This window comes from Ambystoma mexicanum, chromosome 4p (genome assembly GCF_040938575.1).
Source record: "Ambystoma mexicanum isolate Mex_15411 chromosome 4p, UKY_AmexF1_1, whole genome shotgun sequence".
Classification (NCBI taxonomy): Eukaryota; Metazoa; Chordata; class Amphibia; order Caudata; family Ambystomatidae; genus Ambystoma; species Ambystoma mexicanum.
The window spans coordinates 901,834,556-901,860,430 of NC_090927.1; the positions used below are offsets into that span (position 1 = coordinate 901,834,556).

Here is a 25,875-nt window from a genome sequence, read left to right on the forward strand (position 1 = left end):
TCCTGCAGTGGTCTGGTAAAAGCGTCACACACATTCTAAAGTCTTCGAAAGGGGTCCAAGCCGGATTGAGGGAGACCTGAAGTACAATAAACTTGGGGAAGGGAGCCCCTTGCAAGTTTGTGTTGAACTGTGACGTGAGAAGTCTAAGCCCGGCAGAGGGGGACCTTCGTCAACTGTGCGCTGTAAGGTCTGAGCCCGGCAGAGGGAGACCTTTGTGAACTTGACGTTGGAAATATAATTTCCAGACTAAAAAAAAATACTTTAACGTGGAAGGGCAGGCTGGCCTCAATCCACGGTTTGGAACTGCTCAGTGTGTTAAAAACTGAGCCAGAGTGCGTCATCCTGCCTACAGGGACAGCCTTACTCCGGGAGGTGTAACGTGAGGAGGAGAGCTGGTTTAATTACCTTTATTCTTTTGAACATTGATTTTTTCCTTTTACATAATTTCCCCCTTTCTACACTTTTTGTATAGGAGATGAACAAGTTAGCTACCCCTGGTAACGTTCTTTCGACTGAATGTTCCTCCCACGTATTCCTCATCTTTGATATTCGATATCCAGCTTCAGTTGCTTTGGAATTTTTTTTTCAGTAGAGGGCGCTCTGCGTCAATGCAGTCGACTATGTCCCTCGAGGGCCTCTTTCTCAAGGATGATGTCATTGAAGGTATATATGGCACGCGCAGCGCCCGTTGTCTTCAGTTCTGTTTTTGTTACAGTAGAAACTATCCGCATAACCACAGGTTTGACCGTACTAAACTTTGAAGGAGCGAAAGCTGTAATAGCATGGGAAAATTCTACTGTGGGGTAGGCTGGGAGGGCAATGAGAAATATGTGGGAGGAACATCCAGTCAAAAGAACGTTACCAGGGGTAAGTAACTTGTTCTTAGAATGGTTTGTGTCCTCCCACATATTCCTCATCTTTGATAGACTCCTAAAGCAGTGTTTGCTTTTGGTGGAGGGAGTAAGAATTTAGTTTTCAATGGTTTTCATGAACCAAATGGAAGACAGCTTTTCCAAAGCTTCCATCCTAGCCGAGGGAAGAATCAAGGCAGTAATGTTTTGTGAAAGTGTGAATAGTAGACCACGTTGCTGCCTCACAAATGTTTTTGACCGGTACACCCCTTTGCAGGCTGTAGAGGTAGCCATGCCCCTAATGGAATGGGCACTTAATCCTTCTGAAAGATCCTTCCTCACCAGCCTGTAGCATTCCGAAATTGCCAGAATGATCAACCTAGATAAGTTCTGTTTCGTCACAGCATCACCCAGTTTGTGACCTGTATAGCCTATAAAAAGCTGATCGTCAATACGAAGCTTCGATAGTCTAGACATGTAAAAGCTTAGAGCTCTGCGTGGATCCAATCTACGTAATCTCTCCTCCTCTTTGCCAGGATGAGGTCGAGTATAGAACGTGGGCAATACCATTTTCTGCCCTACATGAAAATCAGAAATGATTTTGGGTAAAAATGTAGGCTTAACCCTCAGAACAACCCTATCCTTGTGGAAGATAGTAAAGGGTAGCTTGGATGATAGTGCCTGCAATTCACTCACTCTACGGGTTAAGGTAAATGCTACCAAGAGAATGGTTTTAAATGTTAACCTTAATGGACGTGAATGTAAAGGTTCAAAGGGTGCACACATGACACATTTTGTACCAGATTAAGGTCCCAAACTGGAACCTGCGACGGAGATTGGGGAGCAGGGACAATGGCGAGTCCCTTTAGGTATTGTGTCACCTGTGGGATTTTTAAATGTGAACATTATTCTGATGAGCGCTTCAAGATAGATGGCGCCGCCAAATAGCCCTTAATAGTTCCAACCCGGAGACCCAGATTGGTTACGGATAAAGATAACACTTCTGGTGTTTTGCATAGAAAACGGTCTACATTCTAGTCTTTGCACCAGCTGCAGAATTTGTTCCAACCGCAACGGTACAAGGAATATTTTGCTGGCAAAATCTCCATTACGTCATCCGGGAGTTCCCAATCCTTGTATCTCAGCCTTTCAGAAACCATGCGTGAACCTCTGGTTGGAGAACCTGACCCTCCTCTCGCGAGAGAAGATCCTCTCTTAGTGAAAGACGTATTGGAGGGCAGATGGACATGTCCAGAAAGTTCAGGTACCACATCCTCCTGGGCCAGTCTGGGGCAATTAGGATCATGTGTTTCCCGAACTTTGTCAACCTCCTGATCATGTGAGGAATAACGGAGACTGGAGGAAACGCGTACAGGAGTGGAAACTCCCAGTTCACTACGAACGCCTCCCCTAGAGCTCCTCTTGGGGGGGGAATTCCCTGGAGCAGTACAGTTTGCACTTCCTGTTGACACTGGTCGTGAACAGATCCACTTGTGGGGTTCCCCAAAGGGTGAAGATCTCTTGAAGGACTTCCTGAGCTAATTCCCACTCGTGTTCTGTTCTCCGGCTAGGTGCCTTGCCTCTCTGCACAGTGGTAGTGACCCTACACCACCTCCCTTGTTGAGGTAGTACATGGCCACTGTGTTGTCTATCATTATCAGGACATGCTTTCCCCACACATATGGCAGAACAGCCTTCAGCGCAAGTCTGATTGCCCTCAGCTCCAAATGATTGATGTGTAGTTTGGACTCAGATGGAGTCCAATGACTGCTGGTTGTCAGATCGTTGGCGTGGGCTCCCCACCTCATGAGCGAAGCGTCAGTCACTACTGTTCTCTCTGGCCAAGCATTAGTAGCACGTCCCACAAGGTAAACCTTCAAAGCAAGCCCCTGCCAGGCAGAGACCTAACGCAGGGGGATCGCAACAGACGAACTCAGCAGAAATATCCCCCGCGGACAGCGCAGCATGGAGGAGCGGCTGCCACGGAGCTCCAGCATGGACTCACAGGCAGCGGCTTCAGTACCGACAAACAAGCAGACATCGAGGACACCCCCGACACACCTCTGACACACACACTCTCAGGAAAAGAAGGGAAGGACAGAACGCATCCACAGAGCTGGACCGGTGAGCAGCAAAAAACGCAGAGATTCATGGAAAGTAGCCTCAAACATGCATCAAACCCCCCCAACCCCATCAGCGCATTTACGCTAAAACAGCGAAGCTGGGGATTATTGACCAGCAGCTTATAAAGGGGGCATATTCCATGGGGCAAGCACATCAACGGAACCCGCCAGTCATCCTTGACCCCTCACAGGAAGAGTGAATACGCAAGGCCTCTCAAGGCGACCCATTAGCAACGGAGCCGATTACCCCCAAGCACACACATAAAACGATAAGGGACTTACGCGCCAAGGCCCAAAATGCACCCAACAAGGGAAAGAAACAACCTCCTCTGGGTGAGGAGGCAAAGCGGGGACCCAGAAAATAAGAAAGGGGAACCTCCTAAGCTGTCAGAGGACACACAGAGGAAGGATTAGACCATACCTCCAGGCTCCCCCACACATCACCCTAACAAATGGAGAGAGGGTGAGTGCCCTCACGGTCGGAAGAACCTCTGGGAAAGGATGAGACGATAACCACAGGCCACTCCACGATCATCAGACAGGACTCCGACCCATGAATACAGAGCAACGTAGGCCCACACAGGGTGCTTGAGAAGCTCTGAGGGCGACCCAGGGTGGGGATAAGAGACCCCCTGAGACGCACAACACGATCAGGAATCAGGTCTAACGACATATCTAGGGGAGGTAGACCACACCCGCTGTAGACCCAGCACAGAACCAGGGCACACAGAGGTTCACCCTAGAAGCTAACGGAATCCACATGGTTGGCACACATGTCAAAATACAGGGGAAGACAGTCACAACCCGCTGCCACAGACATCACAGACAAGGCAGGAACCAAATATAGTACAACTCTGGGGAGCTGACCCCGTGACACAAGCAAAATGGAAATCACACACAGCCCGAAGCGCAAGTACAGACCCAGCAGACATTCCGGCAGAGATGGCCACAAAGGAGGCTATAAGGCATGGTTTGTGGAATTCCAGACTCAGTTTATGACCTCGATGCACACAATTTGAATGTATGAAAAGTGAAATAAAAATGGCGGTACATGAAATGAAAACAGAGGTGGTGAACCTGGGGGAAAGAACGGACACCCTGGAGAAAGATTGTGCAAAACACAGGAGGAGACACAACAAAGTGCAGAGATGCAGGAACACCTGGTCCGATTGACCCGCAACCTCGAACTGCAATGCGAGAACTTAGAAAGACCAGCCAGGAGATTGAAACATTAGGAAAAAAAATATGGTGGAATCAGTAGAGGACAAAGACCTTGAGGACGCAGTACCACAAGCGTTCAAAGACATTCTAGCTACAGAGGAAGAAACAGAGGTCCCTATAGACTGGATACACCGGGTGGGTCCGCGGAGAACGGGAGAACCGGGAACCCGCCCTCACGTTAATAATAATAATATCCTGGTGGCCCTCATTTCTACTCCCAAAAGGAGATGATCCTTCGGAAAGCAAGAACAATGGACCATATCTGGATGAATGGAGTGGACATATACCTCTACCAGGACTTGGCACGGTCGACACTGCAGAAATGGCGAGAAATGAGCCCAGTAATAAAAGAATAGCAAAACAAATTAGTTAGTAGTGGACCTTCCCCTTCGGTCTGCTCTTCTCGTGGGAGGGGAAACAACAAAGAATAACAACTTGTGAGGAGGGCGTACAGATAGTGAACAAGACGACCACCCGGGACACAGCAGAGAATGGGTAGGCATGAGGAAGACCCCTTGGGAATGGCAGACAATGAACAGACAGACAAGACGCCTAAACAAAAAGAAGTAGGATATACCAGACCCTTGGCTGACATCACTCAGGGGATAGAAACAACTCCAGCCTGACCCCCACCACCCCGAAGACGTCAGGCCACTAACGGAGCGAGAGTCCAGTAATCAGGTGAGGGGAGGGGGGACTCCACCCTGGACACCACTTGAGGAATCCACGTGGGGTTTAGGACTCCCCAAAAGGTTATCCCCGAGTATGAAGAGGGCATGGCGCAAAGGGCTCCACACCTGAGCGATTATAGGTTCCAGAGCCCTCCTCAGGGCAGTTATTGGGGGTAGGGGGGATTTCCAAGTTGGGGGTTGCGACGTTCACTAGAGGGGGATGAGCGGGGAGCGGGAGGGAATCCGGAAGTAAGCAGACCTCAGCACTTGGAGGCCGAGACACAATAGAGAACTCCCAATACACGAAGGAATGGGGATAAAAGTGTTAATATATAAAGTCCGAGGCATGAACTCCCCAGTAAAGAGAAAGGAGGATCTCTTCCTACAAAAAGGGAAATATGAAGTCATACTGCTCCAAGAAACATATATTAAGGGTAAGGAAAAAAGGGAAGGTGCGTCTAAAAGGTTACAACCAAATCATTCAGGCAAACAGACAAGAGAAAAGAGTGGCGGTCCTGATAGCATTCCATAACTCCCTAAACCTTCAAATTCACAACACGTACGCAGACAAACAAGGGAGATACCTCTTTGTGAACACCCAGATTGAGGGCTACCCCCTGACAATAGCAGCAATATACAGCCAAAACTCTGGATAAAATGGCTTCATAAGGGATTTCCTGGATAAGCTCGAAAGGTTTGCCACAGGGGAGGTGATTTGGGGGGGTGGGGGGATTTTAACATTGCATTGGAACCCCAATCTACATGGATCTGGCACCAGACCACAAGGACAAGGCACACCTTACGAGCTAAAATGGGAAACCAAGCACTAGAAGATGTGTGGCGGAGTGCCAACGGGTCACAACCGGGCTACACACATTTCTCACACGTCCACAACACAATGTCTAGAATAGACTATGTCTGGGTCTCCACAGGGCTCTTGGGGAGGATCCAACACACGGGGATCGGAGCGATGTCACTCTCCGATCATGCCCCACTTTGGGTGGAACTCTCGCTATCCCACCGTCAGACAGGGCTCTGGAGGTGGAGAATCCCATCAGAAATAATCCAAGACCCGATCCTGGGCAACTCAGTCAGGGAAAACATAGAATACGCCACCAGCAATAACCTCCCAGAGACATCTAGGGAGGCGCTATGGGAGGCATTTAAGGCAGTGACAAGGGGGCATCTTATCGCACTCAAAGCAAAGAGGGACAAACAAGACCGCCAATGGGAAGCAGAGCTAGAAGAGAAATTGACAGAGATACAAAAAGAGATGGTCCAGAAACAGAAACACAACTAAATTAAAGAAAGTGTTCAGACATGTCCAAGGCCAGCTAGAGGCCATCGGCACCAAAAGGGCAGAGATAAACCAGCTGCATCTGACACACTGGTATTATGTAAAGGCGAACAAAGCAGATAAATTCTTAGCCAGGCAACTCAAAGGGAAACAGTGAAAGGCCTCATAGATGATAATGGGCAAACGGAAACCCAAACAGCGGACATAGGGAAAACATTTTTAATGTTGTATCAGAACCTATACACCTCAGACCACCCCAATGGTGCGGCTCAAGAAACATATCTTGACAATATCTCCCTCCCGACAATTTCAGAAGAAGAAAAACAATACTTAGATGGGGGCAATAACCGAGGAGGAGGTAAAAAAAGCAATTTGTTAACCACCTATGAACAAAGCCCCAGGCCTGGACGGATACACCGCACTTTTCAACAAAACGTATCCAGACATCCTGTCCCCAGTCCTTACAGAGCTCTTCAGCACCTTTAAAGAACAAGGCAACATAACCCAATCCATGAATGAGGCTAAATTATCAGTCTTCCACAAACAGGGTAAGAACCCGGCGCTACCCAGCTCATACCGCCCGATAGCGCTAATCAACCTAGATGCTAAACTGTTTACGAAAATATTGGCCAATAGACTATCACAAGTCCTCCTGAAATGATCCACCAAGATCAGTCAGGATTTATCCCCAACATACAGACCCACGACAATATAAGGAGAATAATCGACCTGACAGAAAAGACAGGGATCACCCACTCACCGGCAATACTATTAACCCTTGACACAGAAAAAGCGTTTGACTGCATCGAGTGGACCCTTCTCTTCCGTAAATTGGGGAAAATGGGCATGGGGAAAGCCTTCATTGACATGATCTGGGCCAACTATAATTCTCCAAGCGTTTGAACAGTAGTGAACGGAGAGCTATCCGAAAGAGTCCGAATAGAGAGAGGGACAAAACAAGGGTGCCCCTTTATCCACTTCTTTATGCGATCTTCCTGGAACCCCTCCTTGGGTGAATAAGATACCCCAGCTATAATAGGCATAGATATGGCAGGTCATTCCCACAAATTACCGGCATACGCGGATGACATGCTAGTGCTACTGGGGAACCCGGAAAAGAATCTACTGCTACTAATACATGAGATTGAGACATTTAGGGCTATCTTGGGGCTAAAAATTAACACACAAAAATCAGAAATACTTATACTAGCGGGGAATAGGGACCAAATCCAACAGCAGGCCACTGCAATACATCTGAAGGTAGCAGACAATGGGGTCAAATACTTGGGAAATCCGCTAACTGGAGGGATTGATGAACTATATGGAGAAAACTATCTGCAACTACTAGAAAGGAACAAACGGGATGTGGAGAGATTAATCCCCATGTGGTGGGGCCGCATCACTGCGGTCAAAATGACCGTCCTACCCAGAGTCCTTTACCTGTTTCAGGCATTACCAATTAAAGCCCTGACTAAAATAATAATGGCTTACATATGGAAAAATAAGACCCCTAAAGTGTACAGATCAGTGCTCACGCCACCGAGACAGAACGCTGGCTGCGCACTTGCGTAAATATTACGAAGCATCTCAACTCTGGGTGCAGAAAGAGTGGATCCCAGAAGGGTCACAGAAAACAGAGCGGTAGCAACAACCCATCTTCAACATGTCCTCTGGGAAGGGAAACAACACAGACACCCTTCTCCTCAAATCAGCACGGTAATGAAAGTGACACTTGGTATATGGGACAAGGCTACGAAAGAAGAGACACTAACGAGAGACCCCGCCGCATTTAGGCCAATGTTTGGTAACCCAGAACTCCCCCCGTGCATGGAAAAAGAGTACATACCAGAAATGGGAAGAGGCCGGCAACAAGATAAGACATGTTCCAGGTCCATGAAATTAGGTCATATGAAGAATGCGTAGTACAGTTAGGACTAGCCCCCAAAGATAGATATGAATACGAACAGCTACATCATTGGCTATAATCCCCACAGATCGAACTAGCAGCGACAAGGGAGCTGACCCCATTCGAAACGTACATCACGACACACACAGGCACAAAGAAATTTGTCTCGTCGCCTATAAATTCCTAAATGCCCAGACAGAAGTTAAATGGCTATTTATGCAAAAATGGGAGAAAACCCTAGGGGGTACCTCTTTAAAAGAGCACTGGGAACACATATGGGAGGCAATACCCAAAGGCAAAGAGCAATTCAGACCGGGAAATGTGGACGATGGTCTTCGTACAATGGCACTACACCCTAGAGAGGCTCCACAATATGTACAAAACATCGAATAAATGCTGGAGGGAATGTGGAGTGGTGGCAGACTGGAGACACGTTTGGTGCGACTGCCCGTCTATACAGCAGTTCTGGGCGATGTCAAAACTCAAATACAGGAGATGTATGTGGGTACGGAGGGACTGGGGGAAGAAGTGTGGATGACCCCCGAGAAAAGGGAATGTCAAAGACACAGAAGCAGAATTTCATGGGGCTTCTGATAGCGGCATGGTTGGCGATAACCCAAAAATGGAAACAGAGATCCCCACCGCCAATATATGAATGGCTACAAAGAGTGTGGACACATGTCGCAATGGAACGGATGACCTACAATATTCAAGGGGAATGTCAGAAATTTAGGACGGACTGGGGCACAACCCTTAACTACCTACAGGGAGATGTCAGTCTAATGTTTCCTCCTCCTGAGTCTCCTCCCCGGGTCTTCTGTGGAGCTGTCCTGAATAAATGTCTTTTGTCTTCTCCTCCTGTCTTTCTTGGTGTTCTCTGGTTCGTCCTCTGCCTTTGAATTCTTTTGTTCGTAGAGATAGGGACAGTCTCCACCAGAGGCCACCTTGACTGTGATTAGGACAAACAGTCAGGGGAACTCGGGGGAGTCAGCCCCTTAAAACAGGGAAAAAGCCTATTGAGGCATAAAAAACCCTGCATGGTCGTAAGATGGAATCAAAGGACTAACCAAAAAGTTGAAGAGGCTGGTTGACCGTTGTAGCCCTGGTACCAAGATGAATGATCCAAAAGAAGAGTACTAGGACCACAGCGATCCCCTTGTAAATGTCGAAGTCCTTGCAGGTACGTATGGGATGGAATCAGAAGTTGCCTATAGATCCTTGGGGAATACTGGAGAAGCTGCAGCAACAAGCGGGGAACTCTAACAGAAATGGTATTGGCACAGAGAAGGATCCAGGTACGAAGCAGGCAGAGAAGGAGAAGGGACTCCTGTTCCTAAGGGTAAGAAAGACCAGAGTTATGTGACAGCAAGAGAGTAAGTGAGAGAGAGAGCGAAAGGATGAGAGCGAAGGAGAGGGCGAGTGTGTGAGCGAGAGAGAAGGAAAAAGAGCTCGAGGAAAGGCAGAGCACTTAACGGTGCGGTAGAGTAATCTGGTTCCACAGCGGCGAAAAAGGATGCAAAAGTGAAAGCACTACCACAGACAGAATAAGAAAAGGACGCAGAAATAGACCCACAACACAGAAAGATAAAGGTACAGAAAAGCAAGTATGATACCCGACACCGGTACCGGAAACACAGAGGAGGCGGAGTCAGGAACAATGACACAGGCTCCTGGGAGAGAGAGATAAGAACTGGAAAGGAAGAAAACAGCAGAGGACTTAACGAGGCTTGGAAATGGAGGAAAGCCGAGAAGGGAATTTACAGGAGGGTAGAGAAACAGAGGTAAGCCAGGCAGGATAATCACAGGAAGGGTAGCACTGCAACGCGAATGAGAGTCACAGAGACCAACAGTAGCAAGTTGCAACGTGACTCGCTGGGGGCGTGGGCTCCTTAAAAACCTACAGTCGAAATAGACTGGAGCGTTACACTGACCTGCTGCATGGTCCTAATAGAGCCTCCACAACTTCCACGGCTGCAGTGTGACAGGAGACTACATGGAACAATGGTGCCCACATAAAATAAGGATTCTCAACATGTTCAGTTAGAGGATACCGGGACGACGGTCAAGGCCTCTTGACAAGTATAGAGATACCTTCCACAAGGGGGGGAGGAGGTGGAGGCGGGTGGAAGGGAGACGAGATGTTGGGGATTTCAAAGTTGTAATTATATGTATGATGTAATGAAAACCCTAATAAAAACATGTTAAATACAATAAAAAGAATGTCCTTGGAGGCCCACCACACGAGAGCCTGTGCGACCCTGCTTGGAACCTGAAGTAGGTCTGACATGTTTCCTGAGAACTGGGACCACTGTGTCCTGAGGGCCCATTCAAGGGATCTCATTCTCAGGCGAGCCTCTGGCACCAGAAACATGCAGGAAGCCATGAGGCCAAGCAGCCTCTGAAAAACAAAGGCTGGGAGATGCTGGACACTCAGAAATTCGGAGACCATCTGTAGAATGTCTTGAGCCCTCGGGTGGTGAGCTCTTTCGCCAGGATGAATCCAGTCAACCCCGATGAACTGGAGATTTTGAGGAGGTGTCATATGGGACTGCTTGTAATTGAGGAAGAAGCCCAGTCTGTGAAGTGAGTAACAGGTGATGTTGAGATGATCCAGGACTTGTTTGGGAGAACGCGCCCTGATCAGCCAATCGTGCAGGTACGGGTAGATGTGAATCCCCCCCCCCTTTTCCTGAGACTCGCTGCCACCACCGCCATCAGTTTGGTGAAAACCCTTGTGCGGAGGATAGCCCGAATGGCAGAACTCTAAACTGATAATGGGAACCGCCAATGGAAAACCTCAGGGGCTGGGTGTTAGCAAGTGGCCACGGCTAGGAAGAAATATTTTGCCTGCCCTTTCCGGTGGGAGAAATATTAATTCCAGTCACTTGCTAGTACCCAGCCCCACAGTAGAATGGCATGCTGGCAGATCGCCTTTCAAATGTTCTTTCCTTCTCGTGATTCGCGAGAAGAAGGAATATTCGAAATGCCCTCCACAAGCAGGCTATGTTATTACTGCAGGCCTGGGGGCTTAGAAAGTGGCTGGAAATAATATTTCACCCGCCCGAACGGATGGGAAAAATATTATTTCTGCCATTTTCCAAGCACCCAGGCCTGCAGTAATAACGTAGCCTACTTGCAGAGGGCATTTTTAATTTTCTTTCAGTCTTGTGATTAAAAGCGCTTGTGGCACTTTTAATCACAAGACTAAAAGAACATTAAAAATGCCCTCTGCAAGCAGGCTATGTTATTACTGCAGGCCTGAGTGCTTGGAAAATAGAAGTATACAATATCTCACCCGCCCAAATGGGGGGAGAAATATTATTTACTGCCACTTTCTAAGCACTCAGGCCCGCACTAATAACAGCCTGCTATAGAAGGCACTTTGCATTTTTTTCAGTCTAGTGCTTAAAAGTGCCACAAGCGCTTTAATCACAAGACTGAAAGAATATTTAAAATACCCTCTGCAAGCAGGCTATGTTGTTGGCCTACAGTGACCAGACGTCCAGGTTTTGCCAGGACTGTCCCAGTATTTGGTGCTCTGTCCCCCTTTCTCAAGATTATATTCCCATTGGGAACTGCAGTGGTCTCGGTTTTTTGTAGTAGAGCTTTATAGCTTGCAGGCAGGAATGCATAATCTCGCACAGAAGAAATGCTTTACTTTACAAATTAAGATGGTGCTAGTTTGTAATACATTTATTACAATATGTGTTTCTTTGAACAGCAACACCCCCTTCTCCTCCAAACTCTACTGAAGTGTATTGCCTTGACAGCCACTTTCAAGAGTTAGTCCTACTTTTGTGTTAGTTGCCATGTCCCAGTTTTTTACTTTTTAAATTTGGTCACCCTATGGTGGCCTGATGGGCATTACAAAGACGTTCCATTACGGATCAGGGTGCAGTGGAACCCTGGCTTTCAGTCTCGTGATTAAAGTGCTTGTGGCACCTTAATCACAAGATTGAAGGATTATCTAAAGGCCCTCTGCAGCACCATGCTGTTATTAGTGCGGGGCCTGGGCGCTAAGAAAGTGGGTGAAAATAATTGCACTTTCTAAGCACCCAGGCCCGCACGAACAACAGCATGGTGCTACAGAGGGCCTTTAGATATTCCTTCAGTCTCGTGATTAAGGTGCCACGAGCATTTAATCACGAGACTGAAAGCCAGGGCTCCAGTGAAACCTGATCCATTTTGGAACGTCTTTGTATGTCAGATAACTGCAGTTTTAAAGCACACTGTTATTCATCTAGATAATCTGATAGAAGACTGACATGCCAACATTATGGGACCAGTTTCAAAAAGATTAAGTAGCATATGATGACATCACAGTAGATGCCACATCAATTTTACCCAATGAAATGACAAAGACATAATCTGGGGGGTTAACAGCCGCCGATTATCACTAAACGGCCAGGCAGCAGGAAGTTGAAACAATAATACCCAATGAAAAGCTATAAATCCTATATAAAGCCTATGTCAGCAAGTGCCTGCTGTGGAGGAACCCGTGTGAAAGGCGACTAGGTGTTAACACTTCTATATACAGCCAGAGGAAAGTGACGGCCGGAAGGGCTCCCGCAAATGCAGCTAAGGCATTAAGCCCCATAACAAAAGTATATATAAATTGCTGTGTTATTATACAACACTGCAAACTGGCAACATGGGGTATTTTCTGTGGACATTCCTGAGGCTCATGGCCCTTATCAAATGAAAAGGCTGAAAGGCCCGGATGCTCTCCCTGATTGCAGGGCTTATTGTTAGCAAGTGGCTGGCAGTAATATTTCTCCTACATGTTCCGGTGCGACACATTTCCAGCCACTTAAGCACATTGCTGTGGGTAATCAGTTGCACTGTGTCTGTTTTGTAGCCATTGGAATGTGTCTGTAGAGGACGATAACAGGAAAAAATGAACCTTCACACTGACAACAAACGAAGAGTCACCAGAGGTAAGAAAAGTGTAGCCCATCTTTTTATACTAAATAAACATCTTTTGTGTTGTTGCCATAGGCAGCGCCTTACTAGAATTGAACAATATTTAAAAGGCCTTTTGCAAGCAGGTTGTGTTAAGGGGCTGTCACTTGTAGTCTTATATTCAGGGTGGTGCAAATACTCCCCCAAAGGTGGTTGCTACGAGTGATTTGTGTTCTTTGCAAATAAACAACCATTTTGTGGTTCTTGAAACACAAAACAAATGTGTACTAATTAGAGCTTGGAAGGTATGTGGTAAGTTGCTGGCAAATTCTGGCTTCACTGCTTAACCAAACTGTGTGATCCTCGGCAAATCGTTAGATCCAACCCAGCCACACCAGTGTGCTGGCAAGAACAGAAATGTGCATTATTTATCCTTAGGCAGTGTTGGTGGCCTGATGGGCATTACATTGCACAATTTGCTGCTAACTTGCCACTCAGTACTTCAAACAATGCTGTGGAGTCACAAAATGCAGGGCCTGTGCGCCATAGGTTTAGAGAATAGATTTATGACCTCTTGGGCACCCTGATTTTTCTGTTGGCTTTTGGGTGTCTGGGTCGGCACTCCCTCTTCAGATCATTTATTTTGATCTTTTAAATCATCAGTTTTTGCTGTCTTGCAATAAACCAGACCACAAATGGATGATTACATGTTAACTTGCTGGGCCCATTTGTCTTTCAGATGAAACTTTATGGCCCTAGTAACTGGTAGGTGCTGCGTCAGGGCCTCAATGACCTGGGCGGACCAAGAGACTGGCACCTAGCCATTTGGTTCTGCAGAATAAGATAACTAATGTCCCCAATTTGTCAAACTCATTGTAGCTGCTGTCTTCATCTTGGGCAGTTGCTTGTGACTGTTTTATGCCAAACACTAGTTAAATGAAACTTGCTAATAAAATAAAAAGGACACATGCACAATTGAGTCTTTGTTGATGCCTTGTTGAGATGGACACTGCACTATGCACCACTAACTACTGCATGACCCAGCTGCACAGAGCCTTGAACTGAAAAATGTTCTTGGAGCTTTTTTTTTTTTAAATCAGATATATTTATGTAGTCCATTCATGCAGTGAACCTTTACATTTTACACTCATTGAACAAATGTATTACTTCAGAGGTACATAGAAATGCTGTATTCTTGCTAATTGTTTGTCTTTGGGTAAAACTAACTTCTGGTGACATTTAAAATAGGAGTACAAAATTGCTAATCAAATTGGTTTATTTGCTAACCAGAATTATTTTAATTAGCAAATTCTGCTAATAATTTTTTTAAAACTACTTTATACCTTGCAATCCTTCTTGGGTATTAGGAAATATGGAGCGTAGCATCCCTTGTTCCTCTCCGCTACAAGATCCGGTTCTATAGTGCCTTTCTCTAGCAGGGTCAAAATTTCCTGCACAAGGAGCGGATCTGTAACCCTCAAAGAGTGGCTCCCCGTGGGATGGTTGTGAGGTCTCTGAATGAAAGGAAGGCAGTGTGGAATACATGGGAGGACACAATCCATTTGAACGGGCAGGCAGTAGGTTTTGTTAGCATAGGCCATTATGATTTCACTGATGCCACTAGGGCTGTTTTGTTTATCGTTTGATGGTCGAGACTACTCCCATCTTAGTTATAGGGCAAATTAGGATTTTCCAATGTGGGCTATGGTTTCCATGCCGAAGCATCCGATGTCTCGCCATTCTTTAAGATGCTGAGAAAGTCTGCTTCCCACTGGTGTTTTGTGACTCAAGAACTCAGAGGTTTTGAGGCGGCTGATGCGGTGGCTGTTAAATTACCTCTGCTTGAGCAGGCTTTGCACCTCTGCCTCGTCCACCACGAGGGAATCTTCTTTGAGGCCTCTTTGACCAGCCATTCTTCTCGCTCTTCCAACCGCGGAGTAGTAGCGAAGGCTGTCAACTGGAGCGAAAAGGTTGAGGCTGCCTAATGGCGCACCTACGGATTTGGCTGCCACCCTTGAGGCCTGCAACTTCTCAAGGCTTTCATCAGCCTTGTTGCCAAAAAGGTGAGACCCGTCAAAAGGCATGTTGAGAAGTCTGGATTGCACATCCTCAACTACGCAAATCTGCATATTACAGTACTTGTTGCCATGGCTCTGGTGATGATGTCAGCAGAATACAGACCCGATAGAAGAGACTCACACATGGCTTTCTGCCTTCTCTAACAAAGGCCAAGAACCAGTCTTTTTCCTCTTTCCTCCCCCATCGGGAATGTGCTCTGCCACCATGGAAATACAGTACCATAGACTGAATGATAATTTTGCTAGGGCACATGTGGAGTTGGCTGATTTACGAGCCATGCTCCCAGCAGAAAATACTTTCTTGCCCATCCATCTACTCTCTTGTCATCCCTATGTGGAGGGGGTAGTTGGATAAACTGCCTGCTTGGAAGTTGCGGTAGCTGCCTGTACCACAGACTCTCTGTAGTGGGGTGTTTAGACAAGTAGTCATGGTCATTACTGGAAGGGCAGTATTTTTTGGTCAGGTTTTTGTTTTGTGTCGTATTAGTCTCTGGCGTCTCCCAATTTGCCACCACACTTTTCTGGCAAGCGATCTGAAATGGTAAAACAGGATCCATTTGCAGACCCTTATCAAGGATGTCTGTCAGATCATCCTGTTCAAAGGGAATGGTAGACCTACTCCACCCTATATAGTCAACAACGTTAGACATTAGTTGTCTATATGCAGCATCTGTATGCTCACCAGCTTCAGGTCTACCAACATCCAGCTCTGGTGAGGTGTCTACCCCACTGGCTGTTTGTAAATCATCATAAACGATCTTTCAATCTAGACTCTTCCAAAATAAAGCTCTCGGGCACATATGGCATACCAAATCGATGACCAAAAGGCGCATCATTGTCTGATGGCTCATTTTCCTCATCTAGTAGGATGAGAGATTTGAAATAATCTTCCCTTGGTAAAGGAATAAAGCTCTTGTCTGGGATAGGCATTGAAGGCTTAAGAAACTGAACTTGACGCTCGAGGAATCGTCGAAATCGTATTCGGCTTTGATAGAGCCATTGGTTTATATGGCGCAGTCGGGAGTTGACTGTACATCTGGTGTTGATGGTGCAACCGATGTCGAGGGCGTAGCTGCCATCGAGAGCGCAGCTGGCGTCAATAGCCTCGACTTAGGTCTGTATTTAGGCTCGAAGGATCAGTCGATGCTCTCGATGAGGATATGGCTTTTTGTCCCAGGCTTGAGGGTGCCCGGGATTTGGCTCGAGCCCTTTCCTTACTGGCTTCTTTGTAGGAGCATAGCTTGCCGAGGGTTTTTGTTTTTGAAATATTTTTAGCATTTCAGATCCAACTGCTTCCCATTCGGCAGGTGTGGAGCTTTTCGTGGGACAAGTTTCCCTCTCAGGGGAGGTGTCTGAAAACCAAGTCAAAGAAGGTGACCTGTGGTGCCGCTTTTTTGACTTCCTCGACAACGATGAGGAGTTGTGGGAGCAACTCCTCGACCTTGATCTTTTAACCTTTTTCCTTCGAGTAGAGTCACCTCTCGGTTCCGACCAAGGTTTCTTCGACAGGGTAGTCGATGGGGATTTCTTGGGGGTTTTTACCTACCGCCAATTTCCCAATTCGCTCTTTCAGAGCCTTTCTGGTCATTGACTGGCACTTCGAGCAGGCCAAGGTCTTATGCTCCACCCCGAGACACCACAGACAAACTTGGTGTGGGTCGGTAAACAACATATTGGAACCACAGACACAATACTTATTGAACCCGGTCTTCTGGGTAGTATGTGTCGAGGAACAAGACATTATTGCGAAGTCCAAAAGAAGCGTGCCATAGTTTCTCAAAGTGTTAGCTATCTCGGAAAACCAGAACTGAAGCCAACGGGTGCTGCGTGTGCCATTTATACCTTCGATGACATCATCCTCGACACAGAGGCCCTCGAGGGACATCGAGTCGACTGCATCGACGACGCACAACGCCACTTGCTGAAAAAAATAATTACAAACCAGCTGAAGCTCGAATATCAAAGATGTGGAATACGTGGGAGGACACAATCCATTCGAAAGGTCGGGCATTAGGTTTTGTTAGCATAGACCATTTTGATTTGACTGATGCCACTAGGAATGTTTTGATTATCGTTTGATGGTCGAGACTACTCCCATCTTAGTTATAGAGCAAATTAGGAGTTTCTCTGACTCCAACATTTTCAATAAAGGTTTTACAAATTGTATCCATTGTATCATTGTCATACTAGTGATACCATGCCTTCCCTACCATGTGGACATATCGGAAGTATCACACACAGAAATAACAAGCATCTTCGCCACTAATTGACGATTGTGCTTGTGATGTGGACTTCACCCTTTCTAGTGTTGAGAACTTATCCACCTCAATGGAATCGCTATCCACTGTACCTCTGGATGATTGGCTACTAAAGGAAGCAACATACATTGTATTCGACCGCTGCCTGATCAAAATCATGAAAATGGTTAAATGTGATCATGAATTGCGTTGGAGGATTTGTGGGGAGCCATTAGTGGAGTTTACTCATGTAGTTAAAGGCACCAACGTTCAGATAAAGGGTAGCTGTGTACACCACCATAGCTCATTTTCATGGTCTGCTCAACCTATACTTGGAAAAGTGTATGCCGGACATGCACTTTGCTCATCTGCATTGTTGTTTATTGGATCAACTTTCAGTACACTTTCAAGTTTTTCTAAATTTGTGGGACTCCAGTTCCTTTCAAAAACCCAATACTACAAATATCCTCGCTATTAGCCAGCCATGGACACTCTAAAAGTTGTCAATAGACAATGCTTTAGCTGGCAAAAGGCTCTGGCTGGCTGGTGATGGACAAAGCGACAGTCCAGTTTTTTCTGCTAAATACTGCACTTACCACTTCCAAGCCATGGAAACCAAAAAATAGTGAGTTTGGTGGTTGTGCAAGACTGAATGTACATCTTCTGTTGCCAAGGAAAAATACGCTTTCAACTAATCCATTCAACTTCTTCAATCGAGAGGAATGCACATAGACCTGATAGCCACTGACCGACACGTTTCAATTGCAAAGGCAATGCGACAGCAGTTCCCAGACAAAGCATCAATGTGATGTGCGGCACGTTGCAAAACCGATTTTTGAAAAACTTACAACTGCTGGAAAAATAAAAGGCCACAGAAAACATTTTAAATTGGCCACAGTCTATAGCAACCATTGTTGGTGGAGCTCAAAATCTTGTCAAGGATCTTTTGATTTTCTGCTTGAAAAATGGTATTCAGTGATGCACCATTGTTCCAACGGTTCCATGTCATTTCATCGTGGGATGTTTTTTCGTGGGGTTCTTTACCACAGATTTTTATTTTTTTATTTTTGGGGGGTTACCCCCCCAAACCCCCCCATCCCCTTTATTTTTATATCCCCGTAACACCCACACTCAATTTATATACTTTTTTTAACCCCCCCAAAAAATTCGATGATTTAAAGAAAAAAAATAATCTGCGATCAAAAAACCCTGCGAAAAAACATCCGGCGATGAAATGACATCGTACCGTTACAATGTAGAAGCAAAAACATTTCCATGAATGTGCACATTGAGCAGGAGCGTAAGAAAAGGTAGTTGCTTCCAGGCTTCCCTCCTCACACAGCACAAGAGAAGATGGTTTTCAACAAAACGCTTTCAAGAGACATGAGGGGACTCACCGAATTCTGCCACACCGGAGATTTTTAGATAGTCCACAATATGTGCCTAAAGTACAGGCTAGACGGTATGGGGGCCAAAACAAGACTGGCTGTACTTGCACACAACACGAACTTGGAAGGGAACAAGAAAAACTGCAGGCATTTTTGGGTTGCCTCGTTGCAACAAGGCATTTACCAAACAAAGCAAACAGTGGGTGGCAAAGCCAATGTACCAGCAGATGGATTTTGAATGTGCTGGCCATGCAAATGCATGGAATTGATCCCGATTTTGTTTCTAGCCCCAGACTGTGCCACGTAACATTGCAAAAGAGGTTTGCACTCCCAAACCTGAACTTGTGGAAAGGTTGACTGAGATTTAAATGAGGTGTGACACTCTTTAAAATGTTTAACAAAGGCAGTTTCAAGCTCTCGCATAGTGCCTGCAAAATTGTTTTCATTGTACAAAAAATGAAAAAGTATGTGACTTGAGATGCTATTGATTAAAAAAAATAGCTTTTTAATGATTTACTGTTGGTGAAGTAATGTCTCTAGATGGGCATAGAAATGTCAAATTTCGTTGCTTTTTCCATTTTTTAACCATCAAAATAAATGATTTATTTTTCAACAATAAAGGCTGGTATGGTTATTTCAAGTATTTCACTCAACTATACTCAATGCCAGCAAGTCTGAGATCCTTTCTACAAAATTAAAATAAAAAGGGGAATTTTTCCATGGTTCACCCCCACCCACCCTTCTACTACCCAAGTAGGATACTGCTCCAAAGTGAAGATACCTCTGTGTGGTTCGGACAGTGAAATACAAAAGTGCACATTTAGCTAATCTGTAGCTCAGTGTTGATCCCCCCCACCACACTTCAAGGGAGGGCAGACTTTGCACCAGTGTTGTGAGAAACCTGAAGATGTCTCACCCTCTAGTTCCGGGCATCTGACATCCAGGTGGCCAGGACACAGCCATCGCGCTTTTGGATCCAGTTCCTGGGGGTGGACCAGTGCAGGAGGATCACCTGAATGAGGGGTCTTCTGGGAGTGGGAGACCGGATGGTGAGATGCGGTATCCCCTTCCCTGTAAGACCCGATACTTAGGAGCTCAACCCCCCACACCCATTTCCTGATACTTTCTCAAATACATCTCACCATGAGTGAAAACGGACTAACACCAGAACTGTATACATGACATGTCCCAATACAATGTTCAGGCAATTACAGATCATCACACACACACCAGACTTCCATCCCACTTCCCCACACGGATAAAAGGCTGAGCACCAAAGCACACTGAGCAAGGCAAAGCATACTAGGAAGCAGCAGTTCCAAGATGGCCGTTTAATATGAGGAGAAAGAAAGCGAGACCAGAAAGAGTTGCAAGAAGGGCAATATCCTTGACCTTTTCAGACCATTACTTTTGTGAACCTTGGAAAATAAGAAACCTGCGACTAAAGCTGAAGAAACCTGCAGTGGGTGTCAGAGGTACCCGGGGCTCTCCCGCATCAATAACCAAGGCGGGGATGAGAGGCTGCTGCAGTGGTACTATCCTAGGCTTCTACAAGAAAGTAGAGCCAGTAAAGACAGCAGACCTGTTGAGTCCGAGAGACTGATACCAGACCAACATGTGTTAGAACCAGGGTTGCCAGCGGCAACAAGGTATGAAGAAATGTAAAGAAAACGGTATGTGAAACGTATGTGAAGAGCAACGCAAATGTAACTGGAAACCAGAGGAGTGACTGAACTTTGGAGGCCAAGAAAGATACAGTAGACAAGTGGTCCGGCACCACATGGGTGCTCACTCGAAGGTCTCTGTTAGGTATCCACAAAGCTGCTTTGCCACCTGCGTCAATAACTCAGAAAGAGAAGATATGGGAGTAGGTAGAAGAGAAAGCCTGAACCCTCTTCTCACCAAAGGCAGAGCTCAAGAGTACCTTCAAGCATGAATATTAGGGACTGGAGTAGAATGCTTACCAATAGTGGTTTGTAGGTGGTTTGTTTTGTTACTTTAAATATGAACATCAGGAGCAGGCAAAAGTCCTTGAAAAACTTCAATGTTTTATCTGCAACCTGGAGTGGCATTAATGTCCAAAAAAAAATCAAGGCTGCCAAGTGAGACACTGCCCTTGTCGGATATGAAGGGGTTGTGAGATACCTTGAGTGGAGGTTAGTTTTAAATAATGAAGAGCACTTTCTCAATGTATGGAACATATTGGCCCCACAACTCTCAATTTAGGTGTTCGAGAAAGAGCCCACACATCACAGTGGAGGACTACCACCTTTTCCAGAGTAAAAATAAAAGCGTGCATTTAAACAGACCTGCTTGCAGGCTGTCAATTCAGGCTTAATACTGGTGGTACCAACATGATTGCAGGCTGAAATCGACATGTGCATCTACACTTCTCAGCCATCTGCCAGTGTCCTTGATTATTCTCCTGGCAAGCAACAATTCAGAGAGGGTTCCATATACTTCTGCAGCCCTTGCAACATCCACTGAATGCATTTAGTGGGGGCTGCTACTGCGTTTGGCTCTCTTAAGAAAAGGGCATGGACTTGGTTAAATTTCGTCCTTCTAGAGACACAGGTTGTCTCATCCAAAGGTCTTGCAATCTGCTAACTATTTTCTCAGCAAACACGCCACGATAGACAATGAGCATAGATTATTCAAGGCATATGAACCTGCAGAGAAGCCTTTGAATGCTCCCTCTTCAGAGATCTGGTCATTAGTTTAGAGAAGAGAAGAGGAAACGCAAGAACTCCCTTAAGAAATTGGGAAATTGCAGAAAGAACCAGAAAAGGTCCAAGAATTTCTACTAGGAAAGAGAGGTATGTAATAAGTAACATACAGCGATACCCTTTGAGGGATGAGGGTGTGATTATATGTAAATAAAGATTTATACCTGATTGATTACTAATAGGGTGTCCTTTTTTGATTAACAGGGTACTCTCCCCTATCAAAGAAGATTTTAATATCGACACAAGACATACTCCCTGAAGAATGTCCTACATTATTGTATATCAAGGACAGAAACCTGTACAAGTCGGGTCCTTTTAACAGGAAATAGGCTGAAAGCAGTGAGGCATAGGAATCAGAGTGTTATTTCTTTACACATTTGAGATCCTTGAAAAATTATTGCAATGTGACTCTCACATTGTGTTTCTACTTGTGTTGTTTTAACATATTGTATGTGTTTTATGTACTATGATCATTTTTATGATTGTTTTATGAAATTGATTGATTTATGATTAACAACATTTTGTGATAATTGATTCCACTTGATGTGGGAAGAGTGTAAGGTGACAACGGATAGAATATAGGACTTTCTTCTTGTATATAGAACATATATGCTCACAGAGCAAGAAGTCTGTTGATCCCTACCTGTGATTTAGAACCGTTTTGAGAATACAGTTGATGTATGAAAATATTTATTAAGTTATTGTTATGTTGGTGAAAAACTGTCATTTGTGAAACAGCAGAGGTGAACAATTGCTCCAATTTGAAACGGAACAAAACGTCTTCTTCCAAGATTTCATATACGCGCTACTGAGCTGTGAAATCCCTACAATCTTCCATCCATTTTTACCAGAAAACTAATAGAAAGGCATACCTGATCAGAGTCCTTTTTAAGCTTTTTTGATAATGACGCAAATGCTTCTTCCGTCGGTCCTTGCTTTTGGCACTGCAGAAGAATTTCCCGGTCATCGTCTCTGTAAAAAAAGGCTAAGTGCATTAAACGTCAAGATAGCCCAACGTACAAACATGCAACAGATCAAAGTCACAGCAAAACAAATGTCTTTCAGCGAATAGGAATATATAATGATTTCTATGGAAGTCTAAATATATTAGATATCAACACAGATCCATTCTGACTAGGTTATGCGGAGGCTACATGTCTATTATGTATGAAAAAAGGGCAGTCATCAAATGAAAAAACATTAAACATGAAAGTAGGGGTAAGGTGGTTAGACGACCATACATACATCTCTACGATGTGGGTGCTGTTGAGTTATTTACCCTGGAATAGTAAGTGTACAAAACTGTCTGATCTTCAAATTCAGAGACTCAGGTTGTGTGCGTTACAGATAATGTTTTTAAAAGGGCCGAGAACAAAATACCCTAAACACTTTCAAGAAAACAACAACAAAAAAACAAATAAAGGTCTTTGTACAAGTTTTAACAAAAGCAGGTTTGCTGGTTGTACATTCTGTCAATATTCATATGCTCATTCACTGTATGAGTCTGTATACATCAGACAGAAATGCGCATCTAAGGGTGTTCCCTTTTATATGGGCTGAGGGCTTATCTACGGTCAGTAAAGTGGAAAGTTCCCCTAAACCCCACCACCTCTAACAGTGCTACTGCACTGCCTGGGAACTTGTTAGACGCATTCAATTTTACTACACTTCAGAGAAGAGAGTGTATCAGCACTGTAGAAAGACTCCAGCTTAAAGTCATCCATCAGCAGTTGTTCCTTCATCGGTCAGAACATGCAACAGCTTGCCCAGTATGCCAATATCCCTGTTCCTCGTGCTCCAAAGCGAGATTGCTGCATGAGGTAATTTGGCAAGGAATCAACCTTCACCCACCAGCCATGCACTGTACTCTCCAGTCACCGAGATGGGAAAAGGCAGACTGGCACAGACATTAATGATGGATAAGGGATGATGTGCCTTCCGTGTCATCGCAGAAGACTGGGGAATGTAACGCCCAGCACTTACTGACTCATTAGGGCATGAGGGAAGAGCCCATCAGCCGCACAAGAAAAAAATAAATTTTGTCTAGATCAAATTTACTGATTCACCTTGATGCCGCACCCCGCCAGCATTCGTGTTCTGGCTGCACCTGCACTCCTATAAAGGAGGCTGCATATTCCCAACATATTCCGTACATAGAAGAGAGTTACACTGGCTTCCTGTGGGAGCTAGAATTTGTTTTAAAATAAATACGACTGTACACAAGTGTTTATATGGAAAAGCCCTGCAATATATAAAAGACTGACCGTGGAAAATGTAACTAGAGTTACTCGATCTAAGGACTTGATGCGCCTGGCGCAACCAAGATGTAATAGAGCACCAGGCAATCAACAGGCTTTTGCCTCACAGGCAGGCCTAATGTGGAACAAACACCCTGTGGAGATGTGCCGGGAAGATTATCCGGTTGTTTTTAGGAAAAGCCCTAAGACATTATTGTTTGCCTAGACCGTTGTCCTCTGTTATTTTGTATTTGTTTTGTGTCTGCGCCATGATGCCTGCGGTCTCCGGCGCAACATAAGCCAATAAACATTGCTTTCACCCAGTAAGACTTCATTATGAAGTGTGCCTTCAGCTACTTTGTTTCTAACAAGTACAGCATTCAAGCACAGAATTAATGTACTTGGCTTATCTCGTTTTCTTTAATTTTGTAGAGCAGGATAAATAACAGCATTCCCCTGCTATTCATTTCATTTCATTGGGAGCATGTGTCGAAAATTGAAATGTACTTTTTTATTGTTCATGTGTCGTGATGCATGCCAAAGGTGGCCTCGGAGCGCAGGAGCAAGATAAGAACAGGAGGCATCAGAAAGAAAGTTTACAGAGGGAAGTGAAAGGCTTCAAGGGCCTTTCAGAATATAGCATGTTATGTTGCACATTCAGGATGATAGGAGGAGCATGAGGGCTCCTGAGTTTAGCGCCTAGGTAAGAGTGATTTTCTGGCTTTGGTTTTCTTATTGATTTATGGGAAGTGAAGTAGACCTGCTTTGGTAGGGCATAGAGTCCTTATGGGGGATTGGGTGGTAAACTTGGTGCTGAGAGGGGGTGGGGGTGCTAGAGAGCCTGCAGCCAAGATGGCTGCATCTTTGTGAACTCTGCATTGGACCTTGTATGAGTGGAGGAGGATCCGTGACCCATCGAGGACCATGTGAGTCAAAAAGCTGTTGAAACCCTGTAGGTCTACCCCACAGGCGATGGCCCGAGTTTGGTGACCAGGGGTGCTCCAGAACCATTGATAAGAGGCTAAGGCGTTGCAGGGGAGGGTGGCCTGGATGCTCAGCTCGGTGCAGTCTTTACGAGAGTGCCTGTGCGCAGCCCGGGAGCTGTGCCGGAGGCTGAAAATAATTTATGTCGGACGGGGAACCAAGGGAGAGGGATCGACCCACAGTCGAGAGGCACCCCTCCACTGAAGCGAGTCGGCGACTCCAAGGCAGCTGACGGAGCAACACGACAGCCCCGAAAGCAGGACCAACCTATGGAGAAAGTGCATGCCAGTGGAAGGAGAGAGGGTGGCTGGGGCTTGCGGCCCGTTGGAGGACTTAGGTAAGACTAGTCCGAAGTCCCCTAGAACAGCGAGGGAGCCTGGTGCCCTGATAGCTGAGGTGGGAGACAGGGTTGAGGCAGAGGGACAGCCCCACCCCCCGGTGTACTTTGCCGACACAGGTGGGACGGGAGCACTGCGCGGAGACTGGAATGCACCCGTTTGGCTCCCCTCCAAGTACAACGGCGCCAGCGGCCCCAGAGGGAGGGGATAACCCCCCCACCACGTTTGCAGTAGCGCTGCCAGCCCCCACCGGCACAGTGAGGGATAAGCGCTGCAGTCGGACGAGGTGAGGTGGGAAGCCAGAGGAGTCCCTGCATACTCAGCACAATAGCTAGCGTCTACTTTAATACCAGCGCCGGCCCCTTGTGACTACGAGGGAAGCAGTTGCCAACCACTTGAAGTACACTGGAGCCCTTCAGACAATTCCAATACTCAGAGGCCCCGTGAAGTGAAACTGGATGCCAGGAGAACAGTTCAATAAACAGCATAACGGTCTGTGCCCAAAGCCTGTCCGCCATTGCAACACAATTTCTCTGGCTCCTCAGAGACCACAAGGTGAGGTAGCAGCCAGCCATCCGAGCTGCGTGGGAGCCCAGCAACACCGCTGCTGGCGAGAATCCTGTTGGCCTCAAGGACATAATTCCATACTTGGCCTTAAAAAGCTCTGGCAGGAGGACTGAACACAGGAGGAGGGGACAAACCGCTGAAAGTCGGCGGGGACACTGCGGTTGGGGCTGCAACCCTGGGTACACATCGGGAGTCATCCAGAGAGGACCTGATAGACACCAACCTGAATCGCCCCGACAACACCAAGAGCTAAACGTAAATACAAACAGTAAAGACTGGCGTTCAAGGGAAAAACCTGGGACAAGGGGCTGAAGCAACTGGAGGCCGTGCACCTCTGTGGCACACGACA

The 25,875-nt window shown here is 46.0% G+C and overlaps 1 protein-coding gene across 4 annotated transcripts in view; it reads right to left on the minus strand.

The window, feature by feature from the left end:
• The window catches only part of CASP8AP2 (caspase 8 associated protein 2), a 558,668-nt gene that overhangs the window by 50,305 nt on the left and 482,488 nt on the right, over window positions 1-25,875 (minus strand). For all 4 annotated transcript variants that reach the window (XM_069606478.1, XM_069606480.1, XM_069606477.1 and 1 more), the window contains one exon: window positions 22,273-22,372. In XM_069606478.1, the coding sequence (XP_069462579.1) occupies window positions 22,273-22,372 (100 nt within the window). The remainder of the gene's footprint in view (window positions 1-22,272; window positions 22,373-25,875) is intronic.